Source organism: Tricharina praecox (assembly GCF_024521635.1).
Source record: "Tricharina praecox strain CBS 144465 chromosome Unknown BZA05scaffold_20, whole genome shotgun sequence".
NCBI classification, from domain to species: Eukaryota; Fungi; Ascomycota; class Pezizomycetes; order Pezizales; family Pyronemataceae; genus Tricharina; species Tricharina praecox.
In genome coordinates this window covers 447,175-467,854 of record NW_026250422.1, presented here as the reverse complement: position 1 = coordinate 467,854, position 20,680 = coordinate 447,175, and the positions used below count along the sequence as shown (strand labels likewise).

The 20,680-nt window shown below is 55.8% G+C and overlaps 4 protein-coding genes across 4 annotated transcripts; all 4 read left to right on the top strand.

Moving 5' to 3' along the window:
- Nucleotides 1–5,984: 5,984 nt before the first annotated feature.
- On the top strand, nucleotides 5,985–8,513 carry BZA05DRAFT_475582 (uncharacterized protein). The gene is made up of 3 exons (XM_051488202.1): nucleotides 5,985–6,890; nucleotides 6,943–7,389; nucleotides 7,455–8,513. Exons 1-3 carry the CDS (start codon nucleotides 6,012–6,014, stop codon nucleotides 8,187–8,189), a joined length of 2,061 nt encoding a protein of 686 aa, XP_051337566.1. The 5' UTR covers nucleotides 5,985–6,011; the 3' UTR covers nucleotides 8,190–8,513.
- A 3,470-nt stretch (nucleotides 8,514–11,983) lies between these two features.
- On the top strand, nucleotides 11,984–12,974 carry BZA05DRAFT_120231 (uncharacterized protein). The gene has a single exon (XM_051478673.1). The coding sequence runs from the start codon at nucleotides 12,068–12,070 to the stop codon at nucleotides 12,755–12,757; it is 690 nt and encodes a 229-aa protein (XP_051337565.1). The 5' UTR covers nucleotides 11,984–12,067; the 3' UTR covers nucleotides 12,758–12,974.
- A 2,429-nt stretch (nucleotides 12,975–15,403) lies between these two features.
- On the top strand, nucleotides 15,404–17,199 carry BZA05DRAFT_404471 (uncharacterized protein). Its single transcript, XM_051484308.1, has 3 exons — nucleotides 15,404–15,458; nucleotides 15,532–15,707; nucleotides 15,760–17,199. Exons 2-3 carry the CDS (start codon nucleotides 15,668–15,670, stop codon nucleotides 17,076–17,078), a joined length of 1,359 nt encoding a protein of 452 aa, XP_051337564.1. The 5' UTR covers nucleotides 15,404–15,458; nucleotides 15,532–15,667; the 3' UTR covers nucleotides 17,079–17,199.
- A 948-nt stretch (nucleotides 17,200–18,147) lies between these two features.
- BZA05DRAFT_376354 (pectate lyase) lies at nucleotides 18,148–19,813 on the top strand (the record flags this gene model as incomplete). The annotated part of the gene is made up of 5 exons (XM_051481817.1): nucleotides 18,148–18,758; nucleotides 18,820–19,106; nucleotides 19,160–19,387; nucleotides 19,439–19,596; nucleotides 19,668–19,813. Exons 1-5 carry the CDS (start codon nucleotides 18,561–18,563, stop codon nucleotides 19,811–19,813), a joined length of 1,017 nt encoding a protein of 338 aa, XP_051337563.1. The 5' UTR covers nucleotides 18,148–18,560.
- Between the last annotated feature and the right edge of the window lie 867 nt (nucleotides 19,814–20,680).

Here is a 20,680-nt window from a genome sequence, read left to right as displayed (position 1 = left end):
AGTTCGCAAGGCTTGGGAGTGGTGGGGAGCGATGTGCAGAATCAAGGAGGGAGCCCAATGTGTGTGTGTGCAATATACAAGACGATGTATTATAAACAGACGCAGGCGGGGGGGAAGCGGGATTACTGCGGACTTTCAGATCCCGTGGTTATGGAGCCTTATATGCGGATGGAGGGTGGTGATGGGGCGTGTATGAATATAGACGGTACCGACGGTGTAAGTAGCGTTTGGTTTCAGGTCGATGCGATGGGTTTGGGAGCGGGGGGGGGAGCTGTTTTAGTGCGGAGTTGGGCGGATGATGTGTATGAGGATTGATCGGGGGAAACAGAGGGGGAAAGAGGCATCCAACATGCGGACAGTGCACAGTATTATATCCGTGGCTTTGTCGGCCTCGTTCCCGTTCTCGTCTCGGCGGTGGGGTGTTGGATTGTCGCAGTTGCGGTGTTCCAGTGTTGGAGTGTTGGATGGACGAGACGAGACGGACGTGTAGAGTACCTTGTGCGCCTCTTTTCCGTGGAGTACCTTGTAGATGCGAGACGTGGTGACAGGTATTCGGAAGCGGAGAAAAGCAAAGAGGGAAAGAAGAAGAAAAAAAGGAAGGAAAAAAACCACTTCACACCACTCGTCGACCACTTCACCCATGGCCCCCTCAACGGCCACCATGGGCCCGACCAGTCAGCCAGTCAGACGGAGCTGTCTCGCAGCCAACAGCATCGCAGCAGCATCAGCACGAGCAGCAGCAGCATCATCATCGTCCGCATCATCAGCAGCACGGTAACTACTCGAGTACATGCCATGCGGGTAGAGTGCGACACTGCAACGACGTACAGAGGATAGCGAAAAAAGGCAGCAGCAGGCAGTGCACATCCGTTGTCGCTAAGTGCTAGTTATGCTAGTACTATACCCCCAGCAGCCGCCCAGCAGCAGCCGATGCGTTGTCCCTGGCTGACTGGTCGGCCTGGACGTGGAGGGGGTGGCTTTGCAGAGCCCTGGCCGGCCTGCGTGGGACGACGAGAAGAGACGGAGGAGGAGAGAGAGAGAGACAGACCCCCCCTGCGCCCTTTGCAGAGAATGCAACGATGTCACGGTGGGGTGCATCACGACACATGTGCACGGTGCGGGCGTGGCCTACCTAGAGCACCGTACCTAATCCCACTGAGGGAGCCACAGCAAGAAGCAGGGTGGACGCTCCGAGTCTCCGAGGACCAGCGAGTACCGGTAGCGTGGTGGATTGAGCCACAGGATTCGCCAATCCGCCGAAACGAAAGTTCCGAAACGAAAGTTCCGAAACAGCATGGGCATTGGGCAACGTCACTGGCAGACTGGCAGTCTGGCAGTGCCCCCCGCGGATCTATATCGATCGTTTGGCTGGTGCCAGTGTGCTGGCCAATCCGAACTGCGGCTATCTACGGGAGGGGGGAGGGTAAGCTGGGCGCTCTTATGATACATACGGTCGCTATTTTGCGAGCGTGTTTCTCGTCGAGTCGTCGCTTGGCTCAGCGATAGTTACCCATGATCGATGGCAAGCGCTCGCACGACAACGGCCGTTTCGCGGGGCGCGCGCGGAGGGAAGTGGGAAGTGGAGGATCTACATGCTCAGGATCTTCGTTCGGGGCGGTTGATCCCGACTCCCAGCAAACAGCCCAAGCCCGCCTGTGCTAAGCCAAGCCAAGCCAAGCCAGGCCAGGCCCGCCCTACTGCTCCAGAGTCCATCACCGCCTCAACGGTCCTTCGCGAGCATGGACAGCCGACCGACCGACCTACGGACCCGCGCACGGACAGGCCACAGGCCAACTGCACTCGCAACGTCTATCACCATCACAGTCGCTCGAGTAGAATAAGAGAAGAAAAACACTACCGTCTGATAAGCAGTCAGATCTACATTGGGTGCTCGTAAAGTCGCAGTCGCACATGCGGCCGGAACGTCGGAACGTCGGAAGAGATTTTTTCTATGTAGGTAATGTGTATCTACGGTATCTATCTTACGGGTCGAGACTCGAAGAGCTCTCTGGAGGTGCGTGATTTTTTTGGTCGCGATACGTGATAGGAGGTACGGATAGGAACTTGGAACTTGGAACTAGGAAGGGCCAATGCTCGGTGGCTCTGTGGACGGGAAACGGCGGTAATACTGGTAATACTGGTAATACTGGCTGGGAAACGTGATGCTGAATGGCTGGTTGACTGGCTGGTTGACTGGTTGACTGGTTGACTGGCTGAGGGATAGGTATAGTAGAGTACAAACGAGTGCGGTTGATGATCTATCTGTGATAGGTAGTCATCAACTACTATAGAATGTACTTACTTGGTATCATAGGTACATCATACCTAGTATCGATGTACATCCACGTACCTACCAGGCCCACCGATAGTCCTGCCGTATGTACCGTACCATATTGCCTCCGCCTCCGCCTCCGTCGCCGCGATTGGCACGGTACGGCACCGAATGTTTCCTCCGCCTCCACTGACGGTGCCAGACCAAGACCGCGCGAGACCGCGCGGCCACCTCAGCAGCCGGGTATTATCGGCCACCTCGAATCCACCTCGGATCCATGGTGATCCACGGTCCACTGACCTGGCGGGTGATTTGACACCCATGCCTTCCACATCGGAGCCACGAAAGCAAAGGGCCGATCGTCATCACGGTACGTTTGCGGCCGTCCGGGAAGCTTCCGGCACGAGATGGTCCTCCCACCCACGCTTCACGCCCCCCCGGCCGGGCACATCCAATCCCGTGAGGACATGTGACCCGAATACCTTACCGCCGCTGTCCAGTCCAAGAAATCGACGGGCCTGGGCTGGTGCCAATCGCGCTGGACGGACGTGTTTACCTCCATTACATACACACATACGTAAACCCCGTAGACCGTGGTGGAATGGTGTGATATGTACTATGTATCGCCATCCAGAATCGGAGCTCATCAGGTCGTCTGAACGTCGGTCCAGTAGAAGGGAGCGCGTATAGTGCTCTCTCTGTCAGGACCCTGCTTTTCAAGTGAAGGAATAACTGCACCGCCATCATCACCATCATCGCCAGCATCATCATCGGGCCTGGGTCATCACCACCATCATCGGGACTGGGCCATCGGTAGGGTAGGTACAGTACATGTGTCATATTCCCCGATGGAATGGATGGATGAGGATGAGAGGCTGGATGAGAGGATGAGGAAGGAATCGTTGGAACCCATTCATCCATCCCGATCCAGCCCTTCGGAATACCCAGCTAGAATATTTTCCGATTTGGTATCCGCAATCCACGGGAATGCTTCAGGCCCAATCGTTGCCCCCTTGGAAGTTGATCCTGCCTTCCTTCCTCTTCCTCTTCCTCTGCTTTTTTGGTGGGAGTCTTCGTGAGCATGAGAGTGGGGGGGGGGGGGGGGGGGGTGGTGGGGTGGTGGGGGGAGGAACGGGCGGGATTAGTTACATACCTGCTCAAGGGCTTACTGACTGATACAGTGACATTGATGGATGACTTGACTTGCCGGCACATCACATCACATCACATACCTACCTTGTACTCGATGCTTCGTTCATCTTGTCTTGTCTTGCTCGCCCTGCGTAACTGCGTTCTAGATGTCTGCACATGTACACACCTACTGTACAGACGGGCCGCCGATGCATGTAGGTACGTACCATACTCGGGGCCCTAACTAACTAACTACCGCCGCATCGACCGTCTCAAAGACACATAGGTACAGTACAGTACAGTACCTACATGGACGCCAGATACTCTATAGTAGCGCACCCGACGGGGTTCCAGATATATACATATCTACTGTAGTTAGCGGATAAGTCCTGATGCCTCTGGCGGCCGAGTGGGCAGAGTGCTCGTAGATCTCGAAGCCCCAAGACCCGCGCATCCCCCCCGCACAGGTGGCAATTGCAGATTGCAGATTACAGATTACAGATTGCAGATTGCAGATTACCGCCCAGGCTGATCCCTTTGATCCCATTAATCCCTTCGAGTCTTGACCAGGACAAATGGCCAGGACAAACGAACGAACAGGCCACAGTGGCGAGCCACAGACGGACGGTCAGCCGGCAGAATCACCGCACGAGTGAGGGTCTGTGAATATCCATTTCGACCAGTGCGTACACGTTTCCTCTCCACCCCGGCCTGTCTTGCGAGGTTGTCCGAGACGAAACGAATTGTGTAGGCGTTATTTAGAACGCATCGTATCGCAACGATGTTTGGTCCGCACTCCGCGCGTGCGTAGCAGCGAAGGCGACTAGAGTATGAATTGGCAGCACAGCCACCGACGTAGGTAGTCCGAGAGTACCCACGTCGCACCCGTAGCGCCAGGGTGCTCTACGGTATGCGAACGGAGTACAATACATGAGTAAGTGGTTATCCGCCCGCACCTCACTGGTCGCGCTGGCAGGCGGGCCGATTGCATCGCTTCAATCGCAGCAGCCGGCGACGGCCACGGGACGATGACCTATGAGAAGACGGGATTGTGTATGTAGAGTATGCATGCACGGCCCAAACACGATCGATGCTGCCATCAGTGCCATCACCATCACCAGTTCCGTCACGAGCGAGTAGAGTGTGTAGAGCAACGTGCCGCAGCTTCCCTCTTTCTATGTTGCGTTCTGCAGGCGGCTAACTAATCCAGTTCTGCTCTCTGCAACATATCGTGGCACTCGCAGCGAGAGCGTGCGCGTGTGCTAGGTGTGAGTGGCCCGACCGAAGGAGGCGAATCCTTCCTAGACACGTCAGTCGGTTGCGCGCTGCGATATGATAGGAACACGAACTTCTCGTTGCTGCAACGTACCACCCACGCACATCACGCACATCCCATCGGGCCAAACAGCTGCCGAGAGAGAGAGAGAGAGAGAGAGCTACTTGCGCGTGTCATGTACGTGCTGTGGGATCGGCTTTTCGGCATGGGAGGGTTTTTTCTCTTTCTTTTCGCTGCACGAGTATCTAGAGTGCGTTCATGACCATGCGCGCAGGGAAAAATCTGTGAGTGAGAGACGTTGCAACTTGCTGGGCAGCTTCCACATCCACTCCTTCCTTCCCTCGTTCCTTCCTTCGTTCCTTCCGTTGCGCATCGTTCACCGCGCTCCCTAATATGCACGCTTGCTTCCAGAGCATATCCCATCCGGTCGACGAAAGGAAAGCGATGCGCCTGCGGTCTTCGGCCCGTTTCTGTATCACAGACAGTTGGGTCGCCACTGAAGCGAGAGAAAAGTGTTGACCGACGACCAACGACCGACGGAGGGATGCATTGATGTTGGAACTCGGCCCCCAAAGTTCAGACGGTCTCGTCCGGTAGTTACCCCCCACCCCCACCACCACCACCACCACCACCACCACCCCCACCACCACCACCACCACCACCACCCCCACCACCACTGGCCCTGACTGCTGAGACCATTGATGTCACCGGAAGGGCGTCTAGAGTCGTTAGTTATGTAGCAGACAAGTCCCGAGCAGCCAGCGGGCTGGCTAAACTATCTACCGCGCCGACAGACAACGCGGAGAGTAAAGTACTCTAGATAAGCAGGTACTTACAACCTATTCCCTGCAAATCTGGACCATCGTTGTCGACCCGCCCCCAGTGTTCTGGACCACGGTGTATGATCCATCGTCTAGACTTCCCTTCTTCCTAGGCCTCTCTCCCTCCATGTGTACTCTACTCTACCGTATCCACGTCCATGTCTCTGCTCGAGGTTGAAGGAAGGAAGGTGAATTCGGTTTTTCCCCACCACGTGGCGGTTAAGCGAGCGACCCGGGCCCTAAGCGTCCGCCAGAGTCCGCTTGGGTGCCCCCGCCGTTTCGCTTCGCAAACCGAAGCACGGGAAAAACCAAAAAAAAAAAAGTCAAAAAAAACCTCCTGTTGCCAGCGTGAACTGAAATTTGAATTGATCCACCTCGTCATCAGGAAGTAACTAACCCGATCCATATCATATCTCCATCGCAACACCACCACCACCACCACCACATCCACAACCACCACATCCACAACCACCACATCCACAACCACCACATCCACAACCACCACATCAGCATGGCCGCCGCACTCACTGGACATGGCCGCCGGTTACTGCTACGTCATCTGCACCGAGCCAACCACCTTCGCCCCACCAGCGAGTTCACCCTCACCCTCACCAGCGCCATCTTCCTCCGGCACTCGACGGGTAGCGCTTCTACCTCCGGATCGCCCGTATCGCCCGTATCGCCCGCGCCCGCCAAACCACGCACCGCGGGCTTACTCGCAGCGAGTGACCACCGCATATCCTGCCTATCCATACCGGAGGGGCAAGCCGGCGGCGACCTCCGCTTCCCGTTGGCGGGCGCGCATGACTTCCGCGCGCTGCGCGCGGAGTCGCTGACGTTCTTTGATAAGACAAGATATATACCGCTGCTCACTCCCTCCCCGGCGGCGGAAAAGGAGCCGGGAAAGGAGTCGGGAAAGGAGCCGGAAAAGGGCGCTGAGGAGCCGGAAAAGGGCGCTCGTGTTAAGCTGTTGTGTCGGCCGGACAATTTTGGGAAGTCGCTGACGAAAAGCATGATGGCTGCGTTTCACGCGGTGGAGCATAAGCCGCAGTTCGATGAGGTCTTTGGGGGGCTGGATGTTGCTGCCGCGGTGAAGAAGGGGGAGGTCGAGAATGGACGGTATCTAGTGCTGGAGTTGGACTTTGAGCGTGCGGGCAGGGGCGTCGAGGCTACGGCGGAGAGGTTTGGCGAGTACGTTAATGGCGAGATCAAGGCGTTCGTGGAGCGCTATCGGCGCTGGGGAATGAAGCTCGAGGTCGAAGGGTGCGATTTCGAGAATCATGGGAAGATCGCGGATAATCTGAAGGAAGTCGTTCGGCAGGTCTGCCGAGAACTCGAGGCGGTCAAGGCCGGTAAGAACGAGGAGAGCCCGCTTTACAATGTCCGCGGTGTATGTACATTTCCACCTCCGCGACCCCACGTCGTATATTGACATGACGTAGATCTTCGTTATGATCGACGACTTCGACGCCCCTGCGCGCGACATCCTCCTCACCGAGAGCAAAGAGACCTGGGCCGCAGCCAAACCCAACCTCGCCAGCGCTTACACCTCGCTCTTCCAGGCGATCGCGGCGGGCATGCAACCCAACGGCGATGGCATATCGCAAGTGTACATGACGGGGCTCGCGCCGCTCCTTCTGAGCCACGAAGCATTCAGCACATTCGACGATGTCGGCATCACGAACCTGTCGTTCAACCACCGATTCTTCGGGCTGTGCGGCTTGACCGGCGGCGATGTAAACCACGCCCTGTGCGTCATCAATAAGGAAAACGACTCGGCCCAGCGCTTGTTCAGCCAATTGAAGTTCCGCGCGAATAACTACCACTTCACCATGGAAAAGAAAGTCCTGAAAACTTACAACACCCTCACGATTACTAAATACCTAACCGTAAGGCGAACATTCCCATCCCCAACCTTCCCCCCCTCGCGCTGAATAGCTGACCCCCATCGCAGGCAGTCGCGCAAAAAGCGACAGAAGACACGGAGCCCACCGCGCCCGACACCAGCTCGCCGTACCTCTCTCCGCTGATCCAGCACGTGTGCAGCATCGAACCCGCGGTGTTCGAGGAGCTAAAGGCCGCGCTCATCCTGTGGCAGATCAAGAAGCGCGTGCGCTACAGCGAGTCTCATTTCCCGAGCCTTATCACACCGGGGGACCTACTGTCCACAGACGAAAAGGGCGTGCATGCGTGGCGGCTACTGCTGCTATACCAGGGCGTCTTCCGCTACGACTCGCAGTACCCGCGGAAGTTCCTCGCGCTAGGGAATGGCGCGAGGTTTGGCGACGAGTTGAGAGCAAGGTTTGGCGAGGATGTGGGCAAGCCGAGAGATGAGACGGGCTTTGTAAAGACTATCGGTATGGCCGCGGAGAAGAAGAGGTCCAGGTGGGAGAAGAGGGTGGCGGCGAGGGCGGCGGCGGCCGAGGCCGGCGTGGGTAATGACGGGGCCAAAGTTGGCAAAGACGAGGCCAGCGGTAGCAAAGACGAAGTCACCGGCAGCAAAGACGAGGCCAGCGGTAGCAAAGACGAAGTCACCGGCAGCAAAGACGAGGCCAGCGGCAGCAAAGATGAGGCCAGCGTTATCACAGATGAAATCACCGTCAGCAAAGACGAAGCCTCTATTAGCACAGACGAAGTCACCATCAGCACAGACGAGCCCGGCGTTACCAGCGCTACCAAAGATAACTAATGTATATGAAGGCGCCATTATGGGAGACGACGATCACCTCTCATGAACTGAATTTTTTTTACATACTTGCGGAAGACGGAAAGGAAATAGAAATGTAGAAGATGGATGCGTTGGCTACCTACTTAAGAGGTATGTACTTAGTATGTAGGATGTATGATAGTAGGATGTATGATGTATGTGTGATAGATATGATTGGGGGTGCCGTTGAGCCAAGTCAAGAGCTTGTTTGAGTATCTTTGCAGTCGAACTTGTTGATTAGGTCATGGCATAGCGAGATGTGTGTACATATCATCCAGCTACATATCGGAAATGAAGAGTGTAGAGTAGGAGTGATGGACGAGTGATTGCTTGTGCACACCCGCGTGACCATCGGCGGCGGCGGCGGCGGTGGGGACCGTGGGTTCTATCAGCACTGGGTACCGGTCTCATCGAGCATACTCACGCCGCGCATCGTTTCAATGATGTACGGTAGGTACATTGTCCCTTCACAGAGCACTCGGGATCATACCGTAGTGCCGTAGTAAACAGCCGAGGCGGAAGACAATCATCACCAGCCCTCGCCAGCCCTCACCAGCCGTCACCTGGGCTCGAATACTGGTAGGTGTCACCGATTCTCTTCACCTGTAGACCCTGTGCGCACTTCGTTCCTCGCGGCCCAGCCCAGCGCGGTAAAACGCCGGAGCATCCCCAAGTACATAAGAAGTGTGTGCCCAATGTCAGAAAGCGAAAGCAAACGGAAAAAACGCGCGCTTAACTGCTTAGGTACACTAAATAAGGTATCGATTTGCTTGCACGGCCCAGAGGTCAAGTGCCTAACATTTAGCCAGCCAGCCAATCCGCCTGCGCAGACCAAGCCAGCAAACAGGCAATATATACTGCGTGCGTGCGTCCAGGCCCACTGCCGCAGCAGCAGCAGCAAGAACAACCATCTTTGGCAGTTCCTGCCCTCCCCCCCCCCCCCCCCCCCCCTCCCCCCCCCGCGTGCACCGCATGCGCCGCGCGCGCCGCTACCGCATCCTCCATCGGGTCGGGCGGGCCAGATCCTGGCCAGATCCGGGCTCTTGGTCTTGGAGTCTCGACTGTCGACTGTCGGAGTCTCGTGTAGTGAGATTATCCGAACCCGAACCCGAATCTGAACCCGATGGGATGGGATGGCGGGGAGGGGAGAGCCTGAGAGCCTGAGAGGCTGGGCCTGTTGAGCCCCCCTCTCCCTCCCCCTTCCCAGTTCTGGTACTTACTTCGCTGTGCTACTGGTATGTACTCGGGGTGGGAGTGGGAGTTGGAGTAAAAGTGAGAGTGGGAGTGCGACTTTGTACTCTACTATCCGCAGTTGGTGGCAGATACAGTTTTGGTGAACAGGTCGAGTGTACTTCTTCCCCCTGTATATATGCGCATACGTACCTGCTGCGCTGGACAGCGGCAAAATCAGACTCCCGACGCACCCCCATCATACATACATATATACACAGACACCCCGTTCTCCCGTTCTCCCCAGGCCAAGGCGAGCAAAGGCCAGCAAACAGCAGCGCCGCCCGCAGCCCGCAGCCCGCTCGGCCGGCTGCCAATCTAGGGAATGGCGTGTTCTGCTGACCCGACCCGACGGTATGGTCGACTAGAAATGTAGCCTCGGGGGCCGGGGGAGCGCCGGACAACCATGTACCCACTCTAGTGTGAAGGTATCACGCTCCACGCGGACGGTGGTACTCTAGTTACGCCGGAGGACTGGCGGTATGCACATAGGGTGGTTGCGGCGACGGTGGGCGGCGGGCGGTGGGGAAGTGTTGGAGCGCGTGATAACGTTGATGATGATGGTGGTGGTTTGTGGTGCCCGAGCACGGTATTCCTGGACGTCACGACACGGGTGATGCACCGCGTGTATGATTGGGTTGGAGCGGGTGGACCGTTCATTGAGGCGAAACGGCGTTGAAGTCCTGAGTCGGGGCGGCATGAAGTCCATACATGTTGATATGTTACCGTAGTAATGTCTCAGCTCTGCTTTTTTGAAGCTTGGCTCACGGATCATTACCCAAATCGGAAGTAGAATTCTTTTCCAGGACACAAGCCATAATTCCCGATGCGGGATGCCAGTTACCAGGTAAGGCCACCTCTTATTACGGTATCAGCACGGCCATAATGGTGATGCCCAGTGTACCGGAAGATACCTGTTTGCACAGTACGTACAGTACAGCAAAAGCGTGACGTCGCGATTGCCTAGGCAAAAGAGAGGACAGATTGATGGGACGGGTAATTGCGGCGATGTGGTCACTGGTCGGTCACTTGCACATGGGGGAGACCGGTGGGTGTTGTTTGTTTTTTTGTCGGAGTGAAAGCGGCGTACGAGAAATTCTATTTCGCCGTTTCTGGCTCGATCGCATGGAACGCCCTTCTCCCCCTGCACGTGTGTTTCAAATACGGGGCCTCTCACACCCTGGTCTCATGCGGGAGGCGCAACGGCCCGCCAAACGATCTTCGATTCGGTCTCAGCTTTTCCCTGTACGGGCGAAATCCGATGATCTCCAGGCAGCGCTGCTTCATCTACGTACAGGAGAAGGACCGGAGCGAAACATCTGGTCGCTTCTTGTCGCTTCTTGTCGCTTCTAATCGCTTGTAGTCACTTCGGAAGAGAAATGGAAGTAGAGTACGCATTGGAAATGACGGGTCGGTGCATGTTGTTGCAGCAGAGGCGGAAGAACGGAGGCCGGCCATCCTTGCATTGTGGGACAAACCCCGGATGCTTTTTCGCATCTTCTTTTATTCGTGCTCGGCGCCCGAGTCGAGAGAGAGAGAAAGAGAAAGAGAGAGAAGACGGCATGGGAATGCGATTGGAAGGTTCGCACAGAGGGAAGATCGTGCTGGCTGTGATCGGGTAAGTAAGTGCCGGCTCCTTAGTGTGGCTGATCGGCTGTTTAGCGGCGGAAGAGTTTGGCGGGGACCTCGGGCTTATTTGTACTCGGACCGCTCTCTGCACGGCTCCTCCTCGGGCTGCAGCAGTCAGTTTTGATGGCTTCAAATCGGAGACGGATCGGGCGGGAGGCCGGGCGCAGTCCGGATTGCGACGAGTGCGGCGAGTGCGAAGACGAGATACGTGCCAGAGTTAGGGCCCTATCTCTACGTTGCGAGCCGGACGCAGAGTGACGAGCTTGCAGAAATAAGCCTCCATTAGTGCTGATCCCGTGATGGCAATCACCATTCATCCGCCTGGCGTCTCTCCGATCTGCGGAACTTCAACTGCCGATGAAAGGTTAAGTTCGGCGATCTGCCATCCCACTCTAGACCCTCCGACAGGAACCACCGGCGGAGAGAGGGAGAGGGAGGGAGGGAGGGAGAGAGTGAGGGAAGAGCAGAGGGAGGAGAGAGGAGCGGAAGGCTGGGCGCTTATTCTGTTCGAAAGCAGCACAGTGTCCCCCCGGGGTGGGGTAAGCGCCACCGACTGGCATGAGCCCGGATTCTATCCATCGAACTTCGGCCTTCTTTTTCCGTTCTTCCACATTTCTGTTCCACCTTCGCTTTCTCACCCTCTTATCCCCCCGTTTGTGGCTTCGGGGTCCTTCCATTGTCGTCTCGTCCGTCCTCAGGCCCCGTTCCGACAACAGGCTGCAATAATAACAAACAACACCGTCGACAAACGGGAAACAGCCAGGAAGCCTGATCGGACGTCAAACAAGCAACAGCAAGCTGGGTCAAACAATCTCGCAACCAACAGGCTGTGACCCAACCCAGCCACATACTTCACCGCAATTCTTCTTTCAACTCCTCTCCTCCTCACCTCCTCACCTCCACTCCTCCCTCACATTCCCCATTCTCGTCCCCTTCTCCAAGGAAAGGAAAAAAATCACCCCAAGCTTGCGAGCTAGGAATCTAGCTGGAACCACCGACCGATGTTCGACTGCAAGACGACGGGCGGGCACTTCTTCGTGCACGCGCCGCAGATGCGATCCTTCAACTGCCAGCGGTGCCGCACGTCCTTCCCGAACTACAATCCACCGCTACCACGAACCCGAGCGGCCCAGCAATGGTACGGTGCTCTCTCGCCCGGCGAACCCGATCGCGTTAAGGCGCCCTGGCGCTGCATCGTCGAGTCCTGCGCCTTCATCGTGTGCGAGCCGTGCTCAGCGTACGCACAACTGGAACTCGGACGGCTGAAGGTGGAGAAGGACAAGGCGGATGAGGAGGGGGCAATGTTTGATTTCGACAAGGAGCTGGAGAAATTGGAGGTCGACGGGCTCATCGGGTTCTACGCTGATTCGAAGGTCAGCCAGTCCACCACCACCTCCACCACTACGAAGGAGAATGTGAAGCCGGGGAAGGAAGGGTTCCTCCCGGGATTTCAGGATCATTACGATGACGGTGACGATGACGGTGACGGCACCATCGAGGTCGATTCGAAGCTCGAGGTGGACACGAATCTAGAGGCCGACGGCGACGACACAGGGTACGCGGTGGAGTTCTTGCGGAGGCCGTTTACGAGGAGTGCTGCTGCCGCTGCTGCTTCGGCACGTGCGAGGGCGAGACGGCCAACCGTCGTCAAGAGGGAGCGCGATCGGGATAGAGACTCGACGGGGGATTAAGGCGGGATGGAGGGGGGATACGTATGGGAAGGCGGGCGTTTGGTCGGTCGGTCGGTTGGTTCGCTCTGGAGTTACTTGCGGAATTCCTTCACGAGGGCTGTTTGGTCGTCGTGCGTCGTTGCAATGGTGTTTCCCGGTCTTGCCTTTGCGCGTTAGCTGTTTAATCTGGGCCCGTCGTCGTCGCCATAATGATTTGCTGTTTCCTTCTCTTTCTTTTTTCTTTTCTTCAGCGGAACGCCCTTGCGGATTGAGGGAGTCTGTGTTTGTATCATGCGTGTGTCCATCCTTTGTGGAGGAGGAGGATGAGGAATGAAGTGAAAGATGACTGAATATCAAGATCCCCAAATTTGACTCTACTCTAGAGTACGGTACGATGGCCCCAGTGACGTTTCCCATCCTTAATGGTCTACAGATGTCTCAGTTTACGGCACTTCTGGATAATCTTCAGCAGCTGAGCACGAGCTCAGTACGGTACCGTACCTATTAGAGTAGCCCGAAAACGCCCATGTTATTTTGGACTCTGGAGGACAGAGTTGAGAACCCTGCACTCGCTATGTACGTATACAGTGGGGGCGAGGTGTGGGAGCGGCGGCGATTCATCAGGCACGGTGGCACAGTCACTTCGCCACTGCCACGGCCATTGCAAACATCACAGCTCGTCACACGAGGGGCTGGGGGGGGAGCTTGCTCGTTCTATGTACAAGGTACCAGTACGGCATGTATGATTGCCGATCAGGCCGGGTTTCGTACCGTACCGTCTCCTCCCAGGAGTTTCCAAGGAGTTCCCATCCCGACGACGACGGCAATGACAACGGCAAACATCCCCCCCCCCCTCCGCAACGCTCAACATAACATTCACCCTCGTCATCAGCCCTCGGCAGCATGTCCCGGACTCTCGGACTCCCGGATAGTTACCGGTAGGTCGATGGTCGGCGCGCATCGGCACCTCACACTGTCACTATCATACCTCACACTGTCACTATCATACATCACTCGGAACTGGGACATGAGAAGCACGGCACGGTACGCAACCTGCAACCTACTGCTCGTACTTTCCACAAAGCTATGTATGGCTCACCGTAGATCCTTTCCTAGCAGGGAGGTTCGTAGGGTTCGCTTTTGGGATTGAATCTGGATGCTAGTATTCGTCTTTGGGCACTGGCAGTGGCAGCATGAGTGCTCCTCTCCCTTCCTCTCTCATCCCTTATGTACATGAGTCGCCTGGAATAATCGAGCCTCCACCATCGCAGCCCAGAGCTCGCGGTTTTCTTATTCTATACAGAAGTCTTATGTACATACAAGATCACTAAGTTCCAACACCTTTGACTTGGAAGTTGGTTGGCCCGTTGGGTCTGCCGCGAATGTTACGGTAGAGTAAATTTATGGCTCGGAGCGTAGACGAGCACTATAAAACATGCTGCTGCTACCGTACATATGTGCGTATGAATGTGGGAGGCTGGCTGGCAGGAACTGAAAGCGGTGCCGCTTCTTTCCGCCCAACCGAACGCCAAACGTCATTTGGTGGAAACCAGCGAATGATGGGGCGTGAACACGATGACTGGGCTATCTAAACACGCATGGAAATGTCCCGTGCGGTTTAGGAACCCGATAGCTTGAAAAATTAGGATTACCCCACGTCGTTGAAAATTCACATACGAGTACATGAGAGATGAACGCGCCGAAGAAAGCTCACAGAGCAGCCTTTCAAGTGATCACGGCATACTCGCCGACTGGTTCTACATAACTCAGCATCCGCCACGGGTCCACGTCCTCACTCCCCACAGCCGAAGGCCGAAAAGGCACGCCCACGACGCGACGCTACTTTGAATTACAACAACTACCACGCGCATCTTAACATGTCATGTTATGCCCACCCCACCGCATCCAGCAGACCCACCATCTAGGCCGCTGGAGCAATGGGAGTACCTATGATAGATAACTCCGGCATCGGAAGCACTGGGTATAAGCCTCGCACACGCCCGAGGGCGCGGCGGCAGCTTTCCCCAAGCGATCCATTCAATTTCAGCACTTCTCGGCACAGCCACCGGCAATGGATTGCGGAGGGGCTGTAATTTGACATCCGTGCATTCGGTTTTGTTTTGGAGGGCTTCGGTGAAGCAATGCTGCATCTTGCATGCAAGTGTTCTGGTTGGTAGGGGAAGGACTTCACTGGTGGGCGGGGGAACGTGATGGGACGGGATGGTGATTGGATAAATCTGTTTCTTTATTGCTACTTTGGACGGACATCTGTTTGCGCGTGCTGTTAGCAGCCATTCCCTCTTGTCTTCTGATTCTCAACGCGGGGGTGTATCGGGCAAATTGAAGGGTACCGCTCAGAATTTTCAGTGTAATACGGAATCATCACCATGTCGTAGACATGGCTCCTCTTTTGAAGTGATCATCATTGGGTACGGGAACAGGGTAGGCGCCTTGCGCGGGAGAGACTTACAATTTTGTTTCGTTTCTGGTTGTTGGGCAATGTTTGGTGGTGTCTGGTGAGGTTGCGTGTGATGTTGTGAAGGTAGATGGTGGAGATTTTTTTCGCTTCGAAGATACCTAGGATGAGAGGCGCTAGGGGTTTGGGTTGGGTCGGCCAATTGTTAGTTAACTAGTGGGGTGTGCGACTTCACGTCGGCATGGTAGGTACAACGGATGACTCCACATGCACTTCCGAAACCAGGGAACCCGATGAAAACAGAAGGTGAGGGTAAGGCGCTGGAGCGCAGGGAAGCGAGAATACGAGTGACACGCGGACAGCTGATAACGTGTAATAGGCCTATCTTCGGAAGGCTCGTATTCCGCCGGCGGGCCGTTTATTTGGACGGTCGTGAGTCAGGGGTGGCGATTGGGGATCTTATATAAGGCCTCGATAAGGACATGCTTCGATCCTGAGTTGCATTATCAACATCAATGAGTGCTGCGAATACACTCGAAAAGCTCCGGCCAGTTGGTTTGTATCACCAGCCCCTCAACGCTCTCTACAAGGTGCTGATGGAACGAAGGCCTCCTCGAACGCTGGTCGACCCACCGCTATGAAATCGGCTTTTACACCAATGTCGCAGTTTCGGCGGAGTACACCGTCCCCGCCTGTACTCTATCGGACGTGAAGGCGCTGCTGTACTCGGCACTGGGAATCGTTGTGGGCAGACATCCAATGCTGTCGGCGGTACCGATCGATGGGGCAGAGGATACAGCGTACTGGGCTCGACTGCCGGTCGTGGATCTCGCTGCGGCGCTAGACGTTCGTGCGGGAATCGATTCTATAAAGGACATGGAACGACTGTTGGAGGATGAGCATAACAAACGATTTGTCTCTCCGGACGGCATCTCGGGCATCCCGTATTGGCGAGTGGTACTTATTCTTGGCCACGAGGAAGAGGCCGAGATTACCACCTTCTCGCTGGTGTTTGTCTACCACCACGCGGTAGGCGATGGTTTATCCGGGCTGGTATTCCACCGGGCACTGCAGGCGGCGATATCGGAGCTGCCATCCCCTGTGCCGGAGCCCGTAGCCACCACAGTCATCGCGCCATCAAGCCCTCCCCCCCCTGCCCTGGAAGACCTCCATAAATTCGCCGTATCCAACTGGCACCTCCTTCGCGCCCTCTACCACGACTGGTTTCCACCAAGCGTACCACCCGGCCTTTGGACCGGCGCCGTGATCACCACGCCGTTACGCACACGAATAAGGATTCTCCATGTCCCTGCGTCTACCGTCACTGCGCTCGGTGCGCGCTGCCGCGCGGGCAAAACGAGCGTCACGGCGTTAATGATCTCCCTCGCCGCAGCGGCGTTCTTCGATGCGCTCCCGGACTCGGCAACCGAGATAATCAGCAGTGCGCCCGTCTCCGCACGGCGGTGGACGCCGCCATCGCTGGATCTCGAGAACGCAATCGGCGTCTGGGTGACCGAAACCCCCGCCCAGCACCACTACAGAGGCGAAGACGTGTGGTCCACCGCGGATCGTGTTTTCACCGCCATCCAAAACACCGTGTCCTCGCGCGGAACAGATACCAGCGTAGCCCTACTCCCTTGGGTCAGCAGCTACAAGAAATTCTTCGATTCGAAGCCGGGATTGAATAGGGCGGCTACCCTTGAAATCTCGAATTTGGGGAGAGCTCCAGATCAGAAGGGACTCATGTTCTCACAGAGTGCGAGTGTTACTGGCCATGCGGTCGAGGTCAGTGTCGCGACTGCGGGCGATGGGATGAGGGTGACGTGGTGTTGGCAAGAGGGGGTGGTGGAGGAGAGTATTGTGGATGGGATGTTGAGGAGGGTGGACGAGAGGATCGCGGCGGAGGCACAGATGGCGGACAAGTAGAATGAACGGGACGGGAATGCTTGATAGTCCTATAGTTAGAAGACCGCGGTCAGTTTGTGCGATAGTTGAGAGTCATCAATGAAATCTTGCACGGCGATATTAATCGTCACTAATATTCTAGGTATGTACTCGCCATTGAGCACGAGCATGTGAATACCGGACCCAGCCCCTCCATTTGTCGCTCCGCTCCGTGCGTGCCTTGCTTTCAATTCAATTCAATTTGCATGGCGATCAGGTCCTGGTATGTATGCACAATTCGGCTTGCCACCGGAAAAACTCGTCGTTGGCCAGCTTCCACTCCGAGGCTAAACACCAAGACCTGCGCGAACCATGGTTCTCGGGTTATCCCAACGCTGAATCCGAGCTTGGCATGTCGTGTCGGTGTGTGGAGTGCACGAGCTTGCGGGTTTTTGGATTCGGGATCTGCTCTCCGCACAACGTGGGGGCCGTGGCTGGCAGGCACGTCGGTGTTTCGAGAAGCGGGCGAGCGCCGAGAGATACGGATAAATAGTGGCCTCTCGCATACCGGCATGGGATCCCGCGGTGTGGATACCAAGATTGCGAGCTGCTGGCAGGGTATGATGTTGATTGAACACGGCAGGCCGCTGTCGCCTCAATGCGAGAGGTGAATATGCCTCGGTTGCAGAGTACAAAGCTGGCTTGAACGGCGGGCTCTTTGAATTCGGACGCGTCCTCTTCATCTATGCGTACAATTTTGCGGGTTGTTTATGGGGTGGTTGGTGATGGTGACGGGTGATGAGTGAAGGGCGAAGGGTGTCTATATCCAGGCATCCGAATATCCGCAGCACTATGCCCGAGAGTGCAATCCAACATCTACACAGGACGCTTTCATCTATCTACCAATACAAGCTTCCAGCTAACGTTCGGTCTTCTCGTTTACAGGCACCGTCTCGCGTGCAAACCAGGGACAGAAGATACATAGATACCCCGAGCTCGGGCCAGGCTATATGAAGTAACTAGCAGCTTGCGCGTAAACATCCCTGAGCGGCTAAAATGCGGGGTGGTGGGTGTGGGGATTCTGGGGAAGCACCGTGCCGTTCGTCAAGCCCCCAGATTCTCCGGCTTATCTTCCTCCCCGCTTGGGTGGATACCGTCAGCATCGAGCGTTGACGTCGGCGCCCCCAACCTGCCCGTACCTCAAATTTCAATGCGTGTGCCTTTTTTTTGTGTAAATACCCTTGCCTGCACAACCCGAGTTGGGTGGACGGTTATATCCGCCCGCCATCTCGGTGTATCAAAACTCCTAGTTTCCGGGTACAGCGCAGGCAAATTGTATTCTACCATACCAGCAATACCGGAATTGCAATCTATAGCTCGCATTGCGTATCCAGCCTTGAGGACTGTTATAAACACCATGATCCCGTCCCTCGTTCCCGAGATGGCCAGAGACTTTGCTGCCTCCTCATCCTCACCCTCCTCCATCCAGATCAATCCTCTCAGTTTCCGTCCCGATAATCAATCATGAAGTTCAGCATCCTCCTCAGCAGCAGTCTGTTCTTTGCCGTGTCCTTGGCTGTCCCTGGTAGTCAAGGAAAGGGTAAGGAACGTGCGGACTTCGCACAGGTTGGATTTTCCCAGGAGAATGGCGGCACTACTGGTGGTAAGGGCGGTGCTACTGTCACCGTCTCCACTGGCCCTGCCTTGGTCACTGCCGTAGCTGTATGTTCATCCTGCCCGAGTGTGAGAGTGTCCGCGGCCAATTGACTGACCCATGATGTAGGGACACGCACCGAAGATTGTCTACGTCAAGGGAAGCCTTGTGATGTCTGAGCGTGCCAAGGTTGGAAACAACACTTCCATCCTTGGTCTCGGAAAGGATGCTGCGATCGATGGCTTCGGACTGCAGATTGACAAGGCCTCGAACATCATTGTCCGCAACTTGGGTATCCACCACTGCATTGACACCGATGCCATCTCGGCCACCTACAGCAACAACATCTGGATCGATCACAACGAGTTCTGGAGCGAGCGGTCGAAGGGCTTCGACTACTACGACGGCCTGGTCGAGTGCGTCCCTCTTCCTACCCTTCAATTTACTACCACAGCTAACAATACCCCAGCGTAACCAAGGGCAGCGATTTCGTCACCGTCTCCTGGAACTACTTCCACACCCACTGGAAGACGTCCCTCGTCGGCGGCGACCCCGAGGCGGGCGCCACCGAGTCCGGAAAGTACCACATCACCTACCACAACAACTACTGGCGTGATCTGAGCACACGTACACCCGCCCTGCGGTTCTCGACCGCCCATGTGTTCAACAACTACTACTACAACATTACTGCCCAAGGGTTTGTTCCCCCTTCATCCACTAAAACACATCAGCCGCTGACAGGAAACAGAATCCACCCCCGCTCCGGCGCGCAGGTGATGATCGAGGGCAACGTTTTCCGCGACGTAGCCGACGCAATCACCACCTACGGCAAGGTCATCCCCGCCGACTCGCCCAACAGCAGCCCCGACGGCGACTACGAGCCCGATGGCTTCGCCAATGTCCTACGTAAGCTGCCTCTCTCTCCCTTTCTCCAAATAACCCCACGGGAATGTAGTAGTTCTGACAGTGGGGAATAGCCGACAACATCTTCCACAACGCACCGACAAATATCACGCAGGTCGGAACCATGAAGAGCGTGCCGTACAAGTACAGGCACATCTACAAGCCCGCGAAGCAGGTGAAGGAGGCGGTCCTTGCCGGCGCCGGAAGGGGAAAGATCTAAAATACTCGTGCTGGTGATTCGGGAGGGGGCTGGTCGATGTTTATGCGTAATATGATACCTACATAGTTGAATGAGATATGTTTTGGCAATGTCGCTGGGGTTCACTCGTAATCAATGGCGGGATGTGTGATTACATGTGACGGTGACGTGATACACAGTGACGAACCAATAGCCCAGGGCAACACCACTACTAGAGTAGGTACTCGAACGCGAGGACAAAAGCGCGCTGAGGATAAACGAGGTGGAGGAGAAGCCACTTCGAGCCCGCTCGACGAAAGTTTAGTTGGACAGTGGACAGTGGACATGGAAACGGCGTGTGTGTGTATTGCCATGATATAGGTAGATGGGTCGCACCGTGCGCGTAATCATTGATTAGACAAGGAAAAGAAAAAAACGAGCACTCCAAGGGCAATGGGAATGAGTATGCCACCTCACGAGCCAAGCACCGCCCGCCCGTCGACTCGCGGAGATTGAATAATTCAGGAACGGCTCGGGGGAGGCGGGAATCGAATGTAATCCAGTGTTCGACATAGGTAGTTCAGCCCGTCCGTCCTGAGCCTCGGACTGGACTGGACTGGACTGTATCTTGACAGTCCGTCCGGGTGCGGTGTTCGGACGGACTAGGTAGGTAGTCCAAAAAATACCGAGGGTAGGAGTCAGGACGGACTGCAGTCCACGAAATCTATGGACTAGACGGACTACTTTGACTCGGTCCGTCCAAGGGGCTGGACAGGACTAGATCTAGACTGCAGTCCGGACTGGACTGTGTCGAACACTGATGTAATCTAACTTGCTGCTGTAAGCCGGACATGGCCGGATGCAGAATGATGAATGATAATAACAGATAAAAGAAGAAAAAAAACACTA

Coding starts and splice junctions, on each gene's coding strand:
- BZA05DRAFT_475582 (XM_051488202.1), top strand. CDS start 6,012: ATGGCCGCCGCACTCACTGGACATGGCCGCCGGTTACTGCTACGTCAT. Junction 6,891..6,942: donor CGCTTTACAATGTCCGCGGT/GTATGTACATTT, acceptor GACATGACGTAG/ATCTTCGTTATGATCGACGA. Junction 7,390..7,454: donor CGATTACTAAATACCTAACC/GTAAGGCGAACA, acceptor CCCCCATCGCAG/GCAGTCGCGCAAAAAGCGAC.
- BZA05DRAFT_404471 (XM_051484308.1), top strand. CDS start 15,668: ATGAGTGCTGCGAATACACTCGAAAAGCTCCGGCCAGTTG. Junction 15,708..15,759: donor CGAAAAGCTCCGGCCAGTTG/GTTTGTATCACC, acceptor GATGGAACGAAG/GCCTCCTCGAACGCTGGTCG.
- BZA05DRAFT_120231 (XM_051478673.1), top strand. CDS start 12,068: ATGTTCGACTGCAAGACGACGGGCGGGCACTTCTTCGTGCACGCGCCG.